This window comes from Crotalus tigris, unplaced genomic scaffold (genome assembly GCF_016545835.1).
Source record: "Crotalus tigris isolate CLP2741 ecotype Arizona unplaced genomic scaffold, ASM1654583v1 scf7180000017614.5298720, whole genome shotgun sequence".
In the NCBI taxonomy this organism is placed as follows: Eukaryota; Metazoa; Chordata; class Lepidosauria; order Squamata; family Viperidae; genus Crotalus; species Crotalus tigris.
The window spans coordinates 599,901-618,126 of record NW_024096513.1 but is presented as its reverse complement, the minus strand read 5'-3'; the positions used below and the strand labels follow the sequence as shown (position 1 = coordinate 618,126).

The window sequence follows — 18,226 nt, the reverse complement described above, 5'->3', positions numbered from 1 at the left end:
TCCACAATTTTTTACTTTACACTTTGATTTCTCATAGTACCAGGGTGCCATCATTTGAGCACAATGTTAGTTGGATTTTAACAATCTGAATAAAGGACATGTATCAATCTATATTATTGTTATACATAAGGAATAGTAGCAAAGCTCTTAAGTGATGTATTATTCTGGCTAATATTTGTTCATGCAGAATTCTGATTAAAGTGAAATCAGACTCATCAATATTTCGGAAGACTTTTTGCTGCCCAGATGTTTCTTCTTGTTCTTTTTGTCATCCCAATAGTAAGAGTGAATAGTCCAGCATGTTATGTGCAGGAGCCAATACCTACTCGGTATGAGTGGTATCAAGAAGGAAACATCATTCTCGGCGAGATGGTTTCTATGATACATTACCATTTTAATGAAGTTTCATTTCAGAAGGATCCCTCTCAAGAGTTTTTTGAACTTCCAGAGTATGGATTTTCTATCTTGCTCCTCTATAGCAGTCAGGAAAGTTTAATGCATGGAGGGAAATAGGGAAAGGTGGATTGTTTTCTTGCATAATGAGAACTCTTTTTCTCCTGGGGTATTTCTACATCTCTGAAATTCCAGACAGCTTTTAATAAATGTAAATTCTATTTGTCAAGGGTACAAAATTATATCAGGTAATCCAGTTTATGGTGGTGGCAAGTACAAGAGAGAAATATCATAGGCTCTTATATAACGTCAAGCCTGTAAGAAAAGTGCATTTTTTGAAATGGGAGGACATTTTAGTTTGTGGGAACCAGGAATACATTGACTCATTCTGCAACCATGTCAATTACAGAAAATATTTCATTCTGGCAGAGTTCCCACTTGACATGGAATAGCCCTATCTTAAACATGGAGAGAAGGAGAGTTTATTGATATATTTAATTCAGTTATAGCAATTACAATTGTTCAGATATAAAATCTTCTTTAAAGTTAACATCTAAAAGAGTGAAATCATTTTAATTACAGGGTACTAGCAAAATTTTACCAACATGCCCTGTCCTTGGCCTTTGCTGTGAAGGAGATCAATAAGAATCCACAAATCTTGTCTAATGTCACCCTTGGCTTCCATATCCATGACAACTATTATCACCCAATGATGACCTATCGGACCACCCTGGACATGCTTTTCAAATCCCAGCAATTTTTCCCCAACTACAAATGTGATATCATGAAAAACCTCATAGCCATTATTGGGGGACTCAGCTCTGAAACTTCGTCCTACATGGCAGACATTGTAGGCTTATACAAGATACCACAGGTAGGCACTTGAAGAATAAATATAAGACATTCTTTTCTCCCTTCTAGAAAATAATTATTTAGCTGAATAACCTTACAAAATATTGTTTACATGAGTAGGAAAATGGAGGAAAATATGCTCCTGATATTATGTTTCTACAGAATGTATTCTTTCTTTTAGCTGATTTATGGATCTTTTACTCCTCTGGATAGTTATAATGCCAGGATGTCTTCCTTTTACTCCGTTGTCCCAAATGAATCTTCTCAGTACATTGGGATTATCCAACTGCTTCAACATTTTGGGTGGACCTGGATTGGGATATTTACTACTGATAATTGGAATGGAGAACGTTTCCTACAGATCATGGAGTCCCTCCTTTCCCAACATGGAATCTGTTCTGCTTCCATTCAAAGAATTCCATATTTAACACAATGGGATAAATTTCAGGAAATGATTGACAAAACAACAAATATTTATAACAGTATAGCTGATAAGAAGGTCAATATTTTTATTGTATGTGGAGACTCTTTGACAATTGTATGGATGACTACGATTATATTCATGTATGATCCTGGATTTGAGCAGAATTCCTTGGGGAAAGTGTGGATCATGACTGCCCAGATTGATTATGTCTTAACAGGAATGCAAAGAAAGTGGGATCAACAGTTCTTTGATGGTGCCATTTGTTTTACAATTCACTCAAAGCAAATTTTAGAGTTCAAGGAGTTCCTGAAGTTGATAAAACCTCCTTGGATTCAAGAAGATGGATTTTTCCCACTTTTCTGGGAACAACTGTTTGATTGTTCCTTGCCATCTCCTCATTCGACCATACTGGACAATGACATTTGCACAGGAGAGGAAAAACTGGAGGACATTCCTGGATCTCTTTTTGAGATGCAGTTGACCGGGCACAGTTATAGTATCTATAATGCTGTCTATGTATTGGCTCAAGCTTTATATACTCTCTTCTTACTTCAGTCTAATCGCAGGCATTTGAGGAGACCTAAATCATCAAAATATGAAGATGTAAAACCATGGCAGGTGATTTGTTTGATAGACATACTTTGTGCTAGATAATAGTAAATACAAAGTTATGCTGTATGATTTAAGTAGGGAAGAAGCAACTATCAAAAATGAATAGAATATCTTATCTTTTTTGGGGAAAGCTAGTCTTTATAACTTTATTTCCATCAATGTAATATGTTTTCCATTTTACTCCTTGAACATCTTAAGGATGCAAGTATTAATTAAGCTCCAGTTCCTAGTTTTTAAATTCCTGTAGTTTTTAGGCTTGTTACCTAATATGTGAATCCTATTTAGCCTAAATAGCTATCCTTTAGTCCTTACGACATCCACAGCAGCCTTATGTCTGTGAGGATTACATGAAAATAAAAGTAAAAATGGGTTGGAAGTCAGAAGCAAATCAGTGAGGTGGGATTTCTTAGAAAAGGAGGAGACAAGAGAGGAAACCTGATTTTGGAAACTATTTTTCCATTGGATAACAGTTTTTGTACTGGAAAGGAGTAGAGATGGGACATTAGAATTCTGTTTATATGACATTTGATCGCTCAAGCTGAACTATCTGATCCTTCTTTCCCCACATAAGCAGAGGGCAGGAAAGAGGATCTAAAAAGGTTGGAGAAATAGATTTTTACTGTTTTCTCCCTCAAATGTAGAGTGCAGCTAAGATAAAATTACTCGTATCTTTCTATTCTTTATCTTTCTATTTTCTTTTTATTCCCAATATGATAGCTCCACCAATTTCTTAAAAGCATGACATTTAATAATTCTCTTGGAGAGGCCTTGACTTTTTATGATCAAACGAGTATGGAAGGTGGATTTGATATAATCAACATAGTCATCTTTCCCAATTCCACTTTCCAGAGACGCAAGATTGGAAAAGTGGATCCTGATGCTCTGCAAGGACTGGAATTAGTCATTAATGAGAACATGATCATTTGGCATCGATCATTTAACCAGGTTTGGTTTCAAGGAGAGTTTGTATGACTGTACTCAGTTGGGCTCATTAGGTTAAGAAATGTACTACTACTACTACTACTAATAATAATATAAAGTTGGAAGGGACCTTGGAGGTCATTTAATCCAACCCTCTGCTCAGGCAGGAAACCCTATACCATTTCAGACAAATGACTGTCCAGTCTCTTTTTAAAAACTTCCAGTATTGGAGCATTCACCGCTTCTGGAGGCAGGTTGTTCCACTGGTTAATTGTTCTAACTGTCAGGAAGTTTCTCCTTAGTTTTAGATTGCTTCTCTCCTTGATTAGTTTCCATCCATTGCTTCTCTTCCTGCCTTCAGGTGCTTTGGAGAATAGCTTGACTCCTTCTTCTTTGTGGCAGCCCCTGAAATATTGGAACACTGCTATCATGTCCCCCCTCGTCCTTCTCTTCATTAAACTAGACATACCCAATTCCAGCAACCATTCCTTATATACTTTAGCCCCCTGTCTCCTAATCATCTTTGTTGCTCTTCTCTGTACTTTTTCTAGAGTCTCAACATCTTTTTACATCGTGGTGACCAAAACTGGATGCAGTATTCCAAGTGTGGCCTTACCAAAGCATTGTAAAGTGGTATTAATACTTCACGTGATCTTGATTCTATCCCTCTGTTAATGCAGCCTAACACTGTGTTGGCTTTTTTGGGCAGCTGCAGACACTGCTGGCTCATATCTAAATGATTGTCCACTAGGACTCCAAGATCCCTCTCACAGTTGCTACTATTGAGCAAGGTACCTCCTATACTATACCTGTACATTTGGTTTTTCTTGCCTAAATGTAGAACTTTACTTTTTTCACCATTGAATTTCATTGTCTTAGATAGCGCCCAGTGTTCCAGTTTGTTCAGATCCTTCTGTATCTTAAGCCTGGAGTATTGACTATTCCTGCCAGCTTGGTGTCATCTGCAAATTTGATGAGTTCCCTGTCTATCCCCTCATCCAAATCGTTGATGAAGATGTTGAAGAGCACTGGGCCTAGAATAGAGCCCTGGGGCACCCCACTACACACTTCCCTCCATGTAGATACAGTTCCATTGAGGACCACATACTGAGTATGGCCAGTCAGCCAGCTACGAATCCATCTGGTAGTGATGCTGTTTAACCCACATTTTTCTATCTTATCAAGTAGTAACTTGTGATCTACTTTATCAAATGCCTTACTGAAGTCCAAGTAAATTATATCCACACCATTCCTCTGGTCCACTAATTTTGTCACTTGGTCAACAAATGCAATAAGATTTGTCTGGCATGATCTGTTTTTGACAAACCCAAGATGGCTTTTAGTAATGACTTTGTTTGCCTCTAGGTGTTCACTGATTCATTGTTTGATTATCTTTTGCAGAATCTTCCCAGGTATTGAGGTCAGGGTGATAGGTCTGTAGTTTCATGGATCTATTTTTTTTCTCTTTTTTGAAGATGGGAACTACATCAGCTCTTTTCCAGTCCTCCGGTAGTTCCCCGGTGCTCCAGGATCTTTGAAAAATATAGTCCAGTGGTTCTGAGATGAAATCTGCCAGTTCCTTGAGAACCTTGGGTTGTAAAAATCTGATCCTGGTGATTTGAACTTGTGTTTCTAATCTATTTTTACGGTACTGTTTTTGATAGGTTGGACTGTTTTTTTCCCCTTTTTGTAAAGACAGATGCAAAAAATGAGTTAAATAGTTCCGCTTTCTCCCTGTTGCTTGTCATCTTCTTGCCACATTCCCCCACTAATTAACCAATCATTTCCTTAAACTTTTTCTTGTTTTTTACATGTTGAAAAAAAGTTTTTTTGTTATTTTTTACTTTGGTCACAAGCCTTAGTTCATTTTGAGCCTTAGTTTTCCTCACTTCATCTTTGCAGGCTCGGACTATTTGCTGATATTCTGCTTTAGTTATGTGCCCCTCTTTCCACTTGTTATACTTGTCCCTTTTATCTTTCAATTTATCAGAGAGTTCTTTATGCAGCCATGCTGGTTTCTTTTGAGAGCTGTTATTTTTTTTCTTTGTTGGTATTGTGGTATTCTTCTTCTAGGCAACCCCCGAGGACTAAACAGATTAAAAAGAAATGACATTTTTCCACTTTAATTGTTGAAAACTAATTGCAGTAATATTGCTAACAATATTTATTACACTTCCTCCAATATTGAACTGAAAATTCTAAATCCATTTATTTCATGAACCTTCTATTCCTATGCTTGATTGGACCATTTTATTCTAAGTGTGGTGGATCTTTCATTTTCAATGTAACAAGTGATTTTTCTTCCAAACAATAAATTCTCATTTTCCAACATTTTGATATTGAAAACTAGGTGCTCCCCATCTCTCTGTGCAATGAATATTGTCACCCTGGTTATCAGAAAAGGAAAGATGAAGGGAAAAAATTCTGCTGTTATGATTGTGTTCCATGCCCAGAGGAAAAATTTTCAAATAAGATTGGTACGTTAACAACTTCCCTGATTTTGTTGTTATAGAGATGATGTTGAAATATCAGCCAGACGCCATTACAAACAAGTACATCATGTGGGTATTTTTGTGAATGTATTCTGCAGCATGATTTCACCTAATTAGTTTTCAGGCTGCATATTCATTTGTTTTTATTTTGAAACAATAAAGATATAAAAGTGACTATACAATGTAAAAAAAATTAGATATATTGCAATATCTGAAAAAGAGGGAAGGGAAGGAAAGGATACCAAGCTCTAAACAATTAGATGATTTTATTTACTTATTTTTAAAAAATCTATGGCTGATTTTGTTGTTATAGAGATGAACTTGAACTATCAAGTGTAGTGCCATTACAAACAAATACACAATAATCAGCTAATTAGTTTTGAGGTTATATTTGGAAATTGAATGGGCAATGAAAAAAATGAAGTTTTAAAGAAAGCAAACATTTAAAAATAAACAAATAAATAAATGAAATTTATAGAAGCAATTTTTTAATATTTAGTAACATGGTGCTATCTTGTGTTTGTGTGTGTGTATATATAATATATGCATGCATGTTATGGATATATCTACATATCTATCTATCCATCTATCTATCTATCTATCTATCTATCTATCTATCTATCTATCTATCTATCTATCTTCTTTTGAAAACAGACATCAGAATTTCATTTTTTAATGTGTGCCAGTGTGTTCACCCAAAAAATTTGCATTTATTATGTGGTATTTCTGCATGTTTGGCTCCTCTGCAAAATACACAATTAGAGTGTGCATATGTACATTCAATTTTTATGTCCGCGATTCCCATATTCTGTTTATGGGGATAAATGCAAAAATGAACTTTAAGAGAAATGAAGGAAGAAAGAAAAATTGATAATAAACTTTATCAAATAAAAATGATGTCTTACAGCATCATAAAATTCTGTTTCTTATGTAGTTTGCTCTTGAATTATGTGCGATATATTGATGTTTTGGAATTTCCTCCTTCATACAATGTCTTCCAAATTCACTTGAAATTTAGGGGAAATATTTCATTTTCATACTATATATTTAAGTGTGGTCTTGAAGTCAATATCATTTTAAATATTAAATGATTCCTTAAAATATTCATAAATATTCATTGGAACAGTCATCAATGATAAGAACATAAAGTTAAAAATCAATAGAGATTTTTTGGGTGGTGCTACAGTTCCTTGTGTGTATTCTCAAAATTAGACTTAATTTCAACAATGTATTAAATATACATAGGGAGACGTTCAAAGGTATTTTCACTCTCTGGCTTGTATATTTTGTATCAAAATACCATCAGGGTAAGGATAACTATGAAGATAGTTAATTAACTTTCACATGAATTCATGTTAAAATAAGAGGGTTTATTTTATTTTAGGCACTCTTGTTTGCTTTCAGTGTTCTAGTGATCTACAAGCAGCTATGACAAAGATGAATGCATCGTGAAAACAATTAGCTTCTTATCTTATGAAGAACTTTTAGGAATCAGTTTAGCCACTGTTGCTACTCTGCACTTACTCACTATAACATGGATTTCTTTTTCAATTTCAGATATGGTAGCTTGTATCCAATGTCCTGAAGATCAATATGCAAACCAAGAAAGAAATGGGTGTCTCTTGAAAAGGATAAACTTTCTGTCTTATGAAGAACCTTTAGGGTATAGTTTAGCTTGTCTTGCTGTAGTTTTCTCCCTCATTACAACATGGGTGCTGGGAACTTTTATTAAGCACAAAGACAGTCCTATTGTCAAAGCCAACAACCGGGATCTCACTTACACTCTCCTCCTCTCTCTTTTGTTTTCCTTTCTCTGCTCTTTGCTTTTTCTTGGACAACCCGGGAGAGTGACCTGTCTTCTCAGACAGTCTGCATTTGGTCTCATTTTCTCATTGTCCATTTCTTGTGTGTTGGCCAAAACCACTCTTGTTTCTCTTGCCTTCAAGGCCACCAAACCAGGATCTCAGATGAGGATATGGATGGGGAAAAGACTTGCTGTTTCTATTGTCCTTTCCTGCTCTCTCTTGCAAGCATGCATCTGTATTGCATGGTTATCAACTTCTCCCCCATTCCCAGAATTAGACATGCACTCAACAACTGAAGAAATGGTTCTACAATGCAATGAAGGCTCAGTCTTTATGTTTTATTGTGTTCTGAGCTATATGGCCCTCCTTTCATTTGCCAGCTTCATTGTGGCTTTCCAGGCTCGTAAACTGCCTGACAGTTTTAATGAAGCCAAGTTCATCACCTTCAGCATGCTGGCTTTCTGCAGTGTGTGGGTCTCCTTTGTTCCAACCTATCTGAGCACCAGAGGAAAAGCCATGGTGGCTGTGGAAATCTTCTCCATTTTGTCCTCTAGTGCTGCACTCCTAGGATGCATCTTTTCCCCCAAGTGTTACATTATTGTGTTGAGGCCTGATTTAAACAACAAGAAACAATTAATAAAAAGACATTCTTAAATATCTTTTTTCTCTGTTAATTTTTTTAAGTTAGTAAGAGTAAGGTGGATCATGATAAAAACATTAATTTTTAAGTTATTCATATGAAGAGGTGCTTATCATTCTGATTGATTTCTGGCTCTGAAATCTAGATTTTTGGGAAATTCTATCAAGCTTAAACTTTTTCTCAGCAATATTCAAAAAAGCCTCACAGATTTAGTGTGGGAGGTCTAGGGATGCATATTATTTACCTATAAATTCGAACCATTCCAGTCATCTCCCCCAGACCTGCAACAAGACAAGCATCAAACCATTAGTGAATTCAAGTGATTTTATTTGTTTAATTATGAACAATTTCTTCTGCATGACCCTGAAGAAGATTCTCCAAGCCCTTCTAAGAAGGCAAGCAACACCCAAAAGAGGGCTATGGGATGGCCATATGCATGCTTAATAAGGGTGGAAATTCTGATGCTTATCTTGCCTAAGGTAGACTTCAATAGAGGCTCTACCCTCTACCTCAATAGAGGCTCTACCCTTTGCTTGGTTATATTTGTTTCCTGTTGACTGTCAGCAACATTCTTGATGTCCGTTCTATTTTTTCATCTCCCTCAACATTTCTATGAATCTCAGGGAGTGATTGAATCCATGAGACAGAAGAGGTAGTACAGGGATGTTCCAGTCCCTATTCACTGAGTCATGGTAATGCAGTGGTTAGAATGCAGGCTAACTCTGCTAACAGACAGGAGTTTGATCCCGACCAGTTTAAAATTGACTCACCTTCCATCATTCCAAGGTTGGTAAAATGAGGAGTCACATTGTTGGGGGCAATATGCTGACATTTTTAAACCACTCAGAGAGTGTTGTAAAACACAATGGAGTGATATATAAGTCTAAGTGCTATCGCTATTCCAAGTGGTGAGCAAGGGTTCAGATGCAGCTAATCAGTTTGAATAGTTCCTATCTCCCTCTGAAACAGTTTGAAGTCCACTAGTTACTATGGATGAACTGATATTATAGGTCTTGGCTCTCTGCAGTGGATAGTGGTGCCAGAGTATCCCATAGTAATCAGGACATGATCTGACGGTGACAAGTGAGACAAAAGAGCTCCACCCCCAATTTTAGGTCACATTGCCTTAGCTTCAACTGAAATATCAAATCAGTTATGTGACCACATTCTTCTGCTAGGCTCTGGATTATTTGGGAAAGGCCCATTATTGACATGGTGGCCATGTACTCCTTGAAAAACCCTAAGGCCATGACTCTGGGGAACTCCACTGGAAATCCAGACATTGAGCATGGAGCTCAGAAATGGAAGTTGCTACACATGAGGAATGCTATGTAGCAGCAACAATGCCAACTGATTCCTTGAGTTTAATATATTGAATAATCTCACATCCAGTAATCTGTGGTGCAGCAGCATTCCTGAGGTCTTAAGTAACTCCTGAATGGTGATAATCATACTGTCAGCCTCCACTAGGATCTCCACTGATGTTACATCTGAAACCAAGCTTTAGCCCAGGGGTCTTCAAACTTGGCCCTTTTATGACTTGTGGACTTCAACTCCCAGAATTACTCAGCCAGGCACACTGCAAGTTGAAGTCCACTACTCATAAAAGGGCCAAGTTTGAAGACCCCTGCTTTAACCATATCTCCTAAAGTTTGTCAATGAATCATCAAGGCCAAAAGTATTTAAAAAGGATAAATCACAGTATCTGGAAAAAAGTTTATTAATCTGAGAAGTTATGTTACTCACCAAAGCAATTTCAGTCAAAATAAAAAAAAATTAGTTAGGCAGAGAGTCAGAGAGTTTTTGGAATGTACTAACTCTTGCCACACCAACTGCAGGGGTTTCTCCCCAAAATATATTTTAATATGTCAATGAAGACGTAATCATCCAGGCCAAAAGCATTTTAAAAAGGTTAAATTACAGCAACTGGACCAAAGCTTGTTAATCTGAGATGTTTTGTTATCATCTAAGTCACTTCATAATAACTTAAATTTCCTAAAGTTCCACGTGTCCTTCTGGACCCAGCTTGGTCTATGTAATACATATTGCTTTGAAAAAAAAATGGCATGTATCTATAAAAGTAGAAGAATGGGTAAGGTTGTAATAAATCTGAATGAAGGTCGGATGAATTTGTGAAGTTGATACATACATGCTGGTAATTCGTGAATAAAATTATTAAAATATAAAGAGAGATAGTATGAATTTATTCATTTATTTTCTTGTGGGTGAATATGAAAAATATTGTTGGTAATATTGAATGGTGAAAATGAAAGAACCAGAATTGAGATTTATGAAAATATGAGCAACATTCTGAATGAATAATTCCTAGGAGACTTTTTTAATGTCAATATGTATATTCCAACTGTATTGGCAAGAGTGTTATACAAATGACTGGGTGTTTTCTCCAAATATACATTAGTGTCTCTATGAGTTTCTAATTCACTCTCAAATAGTTATAGTTGCAAGAATATCACTCATCAACACCACCACATAATTTACAAAAATTTGATTTGTTTCTATTTTGTTCTAGATGTATATGGCCACCCATTGACAGACAAGACTTTATTTTTTTAAAAACAAACAAACATACATACAAACAGTAACCAAAATCAAGCAGAAATGCATGATAGCACTTGAGCAAACCAACAAGCAAAGCTACCTAGACAGTGTAGAACTACAGAAATATAGAATCCCATCAAGCCCATTGAATGCTACCCTTGAACAAAAGCTATAGAACCAACTGCTTTTTTAGATCCTTGAAAGAAACCTGCCTTGCTATAGAGTTAGTCTGTTCTGTAGTTCTTTTCTTCCCAACATCATTTTGCTGGTGCACAACTTGAGGGTTCTCTTACACTTGCAACTTCTGCTCAAAGAGCAAGTGCAGTTGTGCTAAGGCAGCCTTTGCACAACTTTATATGGTGCATCTATTGCACATTTTACTGGATCTTGAGGCTCTGCCCTTAGTCATTCATATCCTGGTCACCTCCCGCTTGGATTATTGTAAAATGCTCTACATGGGGCTACCTTTAAAAATATTTGAAACTTACAATTGGTCCAGAACACAATGATTCAGATAGTTTTGGAAGCCCTAGGACAACACATGTATTATCACTGGTATATAGGTTGCACTGACTGCTGAACTGTTTTGGGATTCAATTCAAGGTGTTGGTTATTATTTTTAAAGCCCTTTATGACATGGATTCAGGATATTTGTATAACTGTCTTTCCCAATGAAAGGGGAATTGGCCCACTCCAGTCATAGTGGTAGAAGGGGCCAAGTATAGATCATAAGGAATTTTGGTTGTTGGGATTCAGGAGAAGAGCCTTATCTGCCATGATTCCTGCCTTCTGGAATATTTGCTGCAGGAGGTAAAATCTGCCTCCGTCTTTTAGACTTTAGGAAAAACCTTAAAATCTGGATATGCCAGCTGGCATAGGTAGATACAATACAATATAATCTTCTGCATGCAAACATGTAGACACAAATGATGTTGATTTATGAACTTTATAAAATCTATCATTCTTCAGTTCAAAATCCACTTCCTCCTCCTTCCCTTCCTCCTCCTTTCCCAGGGGTCTTCAGATTTAGTCTTTCATCTGATCTCTCTCACTCTGTCCCCCTCCCCAATCTTGTAATAATATCTCTATCTTGTAGTAGGGTACAGGAGTCCCTGCAGATTTTACACTGCTAATTGTTGCTGACTATAGTGGGCAGTGCTCATCTCCATTTCAAGGCAATTGGACCATGTGGTCAGCATGACATCACATGTGCTGTTACCTTCCCACCAAAGTGATAGTCATTTATCTACTCACATTTGCATACTTTCAAAGCTTTTAAACTCCTCATGTGGGAGGGGGGATTGGAAGAGGACAAAATGTTTCTGGAAACCTTCTTCAATATTTCATGTCTTTGTTATGGATCCTCATGATCACCAGATAAATGACAAAAAATACAATATATGATTTCACTATTTAACTACCCTCTAGCTCAGATAAAATCTAATGGATTTATTATATATATTGCACACATAAAGAATAGAAAAGATAGCATTTGATTGCATGGTTAAGGTGCCACTTTGAATATTAACTTTCCACGTGGATGCTTTTGGTCATAGTTAAAGACTGAACAATAGAATGTTAGATTAACTATTAATCTGTCCTCCTAGTCAGATGTTGTTTTGTGTTCAGATGTGGGTTCAATAGAATGATGTAGCACTTGGGGAGAAAGATGCAGCCAAGGAGACCTGCAGTAGAGCCCAAGATGGAGAAAACTTCCACAGCCACCATGTATTTCCCTTTGGTGCTCAGATAGGCTGGAATGAAGGACACCCAGATGCTACAAAAAACAAGCATGCTGAAGGTGATCAGCTTGGCTTCATTAAAAGTATCAGGTAATTTTCTGGCAAAGAAAGCCACAGTGAAACTGATGGTGGCTAGGAGCCCCAAGTAGCCCAGGACAATGTAAAACATGGAATCTGAGCCTTCATTACATTGAACAATGATCTCTTGAATCTCTGAATGCACATCCCATTCTGGGAAGGGAGGACACATGATCAACCATATCATACAGATAAAAGCTTGAATACAAGAGCAGAAGACAATGATGGATCCTGCCAGTCTTTTTCCTAGCCATTTCCTCATCTGGTTTCCTGGCTTCGTGGCCAGGAAAGCCACAACAACCGTGATGGTCTTGGCCAAGATACAAGACACTGAGAGAGAGAAAATGGTGCCAAACATAGTTTGCCTGAGAAAGCAAGTCGCCTCCCCAGGTCGACCTATGAACAGCAGAGAGCAGAGAAAACACAGCAGGAGAGAGGAAAGGAGGAGGCATGTGATGTTCCTGTTGTTGGCTTTGACAATGGGTGTATCCCAGTGCAGAATGAAGGTCACTGCCACCAAAATGAGGACTGATGAAAAGAAAAAAATAAAGGAAGTCAGAATGATTCCCAAGGTTTCACCAGAGGATAAATAGCTGAAATGTTTGGGAAGGCACTTGACCTTTCCTTCATTTGAATAGTGATCTTCTGGGCATCTCTCACATTGGTCTGCATCTGAAATACATGAAGAAGGCCTGGTCATTTCCAACTATATAGGACAATGCATAGAGCTAATTGAGAAAAATAATTCCTGATGATGTCATTCACAGTCCCTTTGATGTACTGTATATACAATACTGTAGTGCTTTCTTAATAACTGTTAAGCATGAATTCTGTGCTATTATTAATATAACTAAGAGAGGACTCTAAAAAGAACTGCATCTCTCAACCTAGCAAAGGAGGTCTTCTAAATAAAATTTTCTGTAGTTTACTCCAATCCCATTCCAATAAATAGTACACCAAAGATGGAAAGAATGAAGAATATACAAGTTTGGAAGCTCTCAGTTCTCTATTTCTTTACTTACCTATTTCGACTGAAATTCTTCCTTCGGGACATTGTGTACAATGGTAGCAACAAGTATGTTTCCCCTCCTGAACAACCCTGTTATACCCCTGATGGCAGGTTTCCACACATCTGGCACGGGGAGGTACCTGTAAAAAAAAGAAAGTTTAGGCATAGGATTCATCCAGAAGTTGTGCAAATTTTCCCCTTTATTGGGGGACATGAAAGGAACCTCCTGAAGACCGTGTGCTGTTAACATATTTGGGCATTCCCTGGGTAACAACATATACCTGGCAAATCCTTTTAATCCAGAAGCATCCAAAGCCTAGTGAAGTGCTTATTTCCACTTTTCTATTTTATTATGAGAAATTAGTACATTCAGAAGGATACATAATTTTCTGATGTCAGGATGTACCAAGAGCATAATGTTTTTGGAGAGTGTCCATGTTAACAGCAAATCATCATATTCATAGGATGAGTTCTGAGTTTTCTGCAAACACATGCATTCTCATTTGTTCTTGTAGAACAACAAAAATGGATAGTAGAGAGCATGGGAATCTCTGTTGGGGGATATCTAAAATGTTTCAATCCTACTAAAAACCAGAGCAATCTAGAGAGTCTTGCAACTTGCAGTCTAGGCAGAACTGAAGGATTTCATTGTGTATGAAATGTCATTAACTTTCATTTTGTAAGATTGGAATATACTTAGTGTTGTTTGTTTGTTTGTTTTTTTTATCTGCTAGGACCCAAATTCAAGAGAGAGAGATGGAATTACTTCTGAGCAGTTATCCCATGTTGATAGAAATCTTGATAAATTAAAGCAATTATTTGCATCATTATAAATATGCTCATCCAAACTTTCCCAACTTGACTGCCACTTTGTCCTCTGCAATCTATGCTCCTTTCTGGGAATTCCATCAAATATCATTTGTATGCAGAGATTTCTCTAAAAATGGCTCCATAGGGACACAGCTACCTATAATAAACCTTTTTTTTTTCCTTTTCAAAAAGTATCCCCTTTTTGCTCAATTTGCAACAGCAACGTCTAAGGTTAAATATTACATTTGGAAAATTCAAAAGGAAATTGTATTGTAGATTTTAACTCATGCCAAAAAATTACCAAATTTTTCATCTTTGTAAAAAAGGGAGAAAAATTCTTTTGAAACAATTGTGAGAATGATTTGTACAATGTCAATATATCAACAAAGTTTTTACACACATTTTCCAATTGGATAGAGAAATAACCCATTCTTATTTTATACACATGTGGCACTTACAACAAAGACAGATTTAAATAAATTTCCTCCTTATTCTGCTCATTACAAAAAATGCACATATATTGTCTTTTTTTAAAAAAAAATAGTAGCCTGTCGAGCAAACTAAATAAAACACAAGGACACATATTTGAATATTCTTATGTCATATTAATTTCAAAACGCAACTCAGTTCCATGTAGATATCATCATAAAGACCATCCAAAATTTCTAGCAAACCACAAGGCTCCAGGATACCATTACTGGAATTTCTGGACTGTCAGGTTATCATTATAGAAGAATATATTCCCCCACAAATAATAATTTACCAAGTTTGAGTATGTCCCACCTGCTGATACTTGTGATTCCATACAATGGCATTTTTGTCAATGGTGAACTTTTTTCCATCAAGAGCTTTGGAGTCTATCTTTCCAATCCGGACTCTCTTGAAGGATTGATTGTGGAAAGTGATAAAGTTGAAGATGTCATATCCTGGGTCAAACTCCCCCTTCTCATCAAAAAATATTTCTTCTCCCACGCTGTTATTAAACCGGGTATTTCTCAGAAAGTAGTGAAACTGGATTTGAGAAAGAGGAGAAGTCAGAGCAGTTATCTTAATCTTCCCCAAAGTTTAGTTTTGTTCAGAATCCCAACAGAGTTTTAGTATGAATCTTATCAGAATTGTTTTCCAATTTCAGTAATATCAGATCCAATATACTTATTACTTTAATGGTAATATATTAAAATATAAAATTGAAATTCTTTGCATAAGATTCTCACACAGCCTATTTTTCAACTCTTGCATAAATAAATAATTGGAAGAAACAGGCTATCCTACATAAATAAGATAGGATATCCATTACATGTGATGGAAAAAAAGGGAAACATAGGAACTGCAATATTATCTATCTCTTGTTCAATAGCTTCCTTAAATTAATATTACTTGGATCCTTGGATAACTTTGAAATTTAAGTTTACAATCCTCCCTCTTCTGTATGTCTGGACTATTATAATTCATATAATACATCCAGAGGGTTACAGTGCAGACTGATCCACCAATTGGAAGTGGAAATTTTATCAACTGAAGTAAGAGACATGATCCAGTGAATATTAACTTCTGATGATTTCAGAATCACATAGGTTTTTTTTCTATAATGCTCATATATGAAGCTTTGGGTCATTTTTCTCAATCAATGAATGAACAGTTTTAATTAGTTCCTTCTTATTTAGTTTTAGGATTTATGTGGAAAACCAGTTATGTTTTAGGTCATATGTAGAAACATGTAGACATATTAAAAATTCATAGGCATTCACATACTTTCAAGAATGACCATTTATATGAAAGTTTTTCACTATATATACAGTATATTAACAGTTCCATAGCACAATACTGTAGGTAGTACAGCAAGAATAGAAAACTTGTTTACTACAAAGAGTTTAGGGGGAGATCCTATAATGAAGAGTATGTAGACAAAGTAAAGCCATTTTAGTTTTGTGCATTCAAATTTTGGAAGATGTTGGGTGTGAGCATTTGCACAGAAACTGTTAAAATTAATGGGTTTTCACTCCCTGAAACAGCACTAAGCAAATCACCACAACGTAGCTCCTTCTGGAGCTGATTTGACTTTGGAAACATTTTTTTTATAAGATTGAGCTGCATTAGTTACAAAAAAAAATAAATAAAATAAAATGCTAAAGGTTAATTGACTGCTGCAAAGAAACAAATCCAGAGTGTTTTTATTGTTGCTTCTCTTCCCATCCTCTTCAGGGTTTCCATAAATGTATCTGAGAAGAACAATGACATACCTCCCATGGCTGAAAATGCTGAAGAATTGATATATCCTGATTTCTCAGATGAGCTGGCTTTGCTCTTCTTGAGTGCATTGCCTGCACAGCATGAGCTGCAAGATAAACCTCATTGTAGATATTGTAGCTCTCTCCAGACATGTTCATTTCAAACACAGAGTCAGGGACTTTCCTGAGTTTTTCCTTCCCAGTGCAGCATTTAACTCCTTTCTGATATGGAGGCAATGAACAATGAAATACAGACTCCCAGAACCAATTAACATAAGGAAAAAGACTTAAAGAAGGTTTTATGCTCTCAAGAAATTCCTGAAATTCTGGCACAATCCTTGTGTGGAGTGAGAAGTATAGGGAACCATTGAAAGTCTGGACTAGGACTTTTCCTAGTGATGATAAAGTAACAGTGAAATCCCACTGATAGGTCACAATCCACACTCTGTGATCTATTGGGTCCTTTTGATAAACTTCTTTGGAATGTAGCCCCCATTGTAAAATCTGCATAGATTGGATAGTTCCATAGGCAAGGAATACACTGACATTCTTCACTGAAATAGTGTCTATTATTTTGCCTATACGTTCAAAAATAGCCTCTTTATTTAAGATTGCATCCTTTAAAATTGGGATCAGCTCCATCCAAGCAATGCAAATATCATTCTGGAAGAGCTTTGGCTGGAGATTTTGAATAAAAGCTTCCCTACTCTCATCCTCTGGGACTAAGAGGCCAATCCAATTCCATTCAAAATGTTTCAGTAAATGAACAATCCCCTCATATTGCAAATTTTCATTGGGAACCATGCTGAAGAAGGAAGGAAACTGCCTTTTATCACTCAGGACTGGATCAGAGGAGCCATAAATGAGCTGTTGGGAAGAAAGGTACATAGAAAATCAAATTGAGAGTCCTTTTGTGATTCTGAAGAGCATTGAGCTTTTCCATTCTCTAAAGAATATTGAATACTATTGTGACATTATGACTGTATTACAAAATCCCAAAGGTTACCATCAAGTGTTACTTGGAACAAAGAGATCATAGCTTCAGAATAGGAAACTCTTAGAACTCAGAACTGGGAAATGTTCTAGATTTCATTGCCCATTTTTTCTCATCACCTGAGAGTTTGGCTAAAAGTGATAGAAGCTAGGGTTTATCAAAAAGCAGAGGTCTGCTTTGACTTCTTTTGCTAAAGAAGATGAACAATGGGAAATGGTCATACTTGTGGAAACTTGTAGATGTTCAAAATGTGGGCCATCTGGATGGAAGTGAGGGAGGTAAGATCACCAATGATAGGCATGGAGTTCAGCTTCCTTTTTCTGACACAGTTGAAGTTCAGAGGACTTTCTCGATTCACAAACAGTAAATCTAAAACATGCTGACTGGCCACCCATGCATTAAAACCGGTTTCATAAATCTCCACTGTTAGTGTAGTGTTGGGGAACAGCTCAACATTCTTGTTTATCTCATCAATGGCAAAATACATAGAAAGAGGATGCTGGGCATATTTTGGTATCATGCTGAAATAAAAGTGCAGAAGTAGAGAACTTCATATCACAAAGGAATTAAATCTTGCTGTGAACTATGTAGATAATTTCAGCAATTTATGCCAAGAAGATTGATTTTGAATTTCAATGAAATATACTTTTTTCAAAAACCATTTTAT

General features: G+C 36.4%; 2 protein-coding genes across 2 annotated transcripts; one reads left to right on the top strand and one right to left on the bottom strand.

Moving 5' to 3' along the window:
- Window positions 1-369: 369 nt before the first annotated feature.
- Window positions 370-8,153, top strand: LOC120300576 (vomeronasal type-2 receptor 26-like). Its single transcript, XM_039326789.1, has 6 exons — window positions 370-449; window positions 976-1,267; window positions 1,427-2,287; window positions 2,999-3,226; window positions 5,553-5,679; window positions 7,252-8,153. Exons 1-6 carry the CDS (start codon window positions 370-372, stop codon window positions 8,151-8,153), a joined length of 2,490 nt encoding a protein of 829 aa, XP_039182723.1.
- Window positions 8,154-12,288: 4,135 nt separating this feature from the next.
- On the bottom strand, window positions 12,289-17,369 carry LOC120300568 (vomeronasal type-2 receptor 26-like). Its single transcript, XM_039326777.1, has 4 exons — window positions 16,578-17,369; window positions 15,121-15,348; window positions 13,541-13,667; window positions 12,289-13,046 (listed from the first exon to the last, which is right to left on the bottom strand). Exons 1-4 carry the CDS (start codon window positions 17,367-17,369, stop codon window positions 12,289-12,291), a joined length of 1,905 nt encoding a protein of 634 aa, XP_039182711.1.
- Window positions 17,370-18,226: the final 857 nt, after the last annotated feature.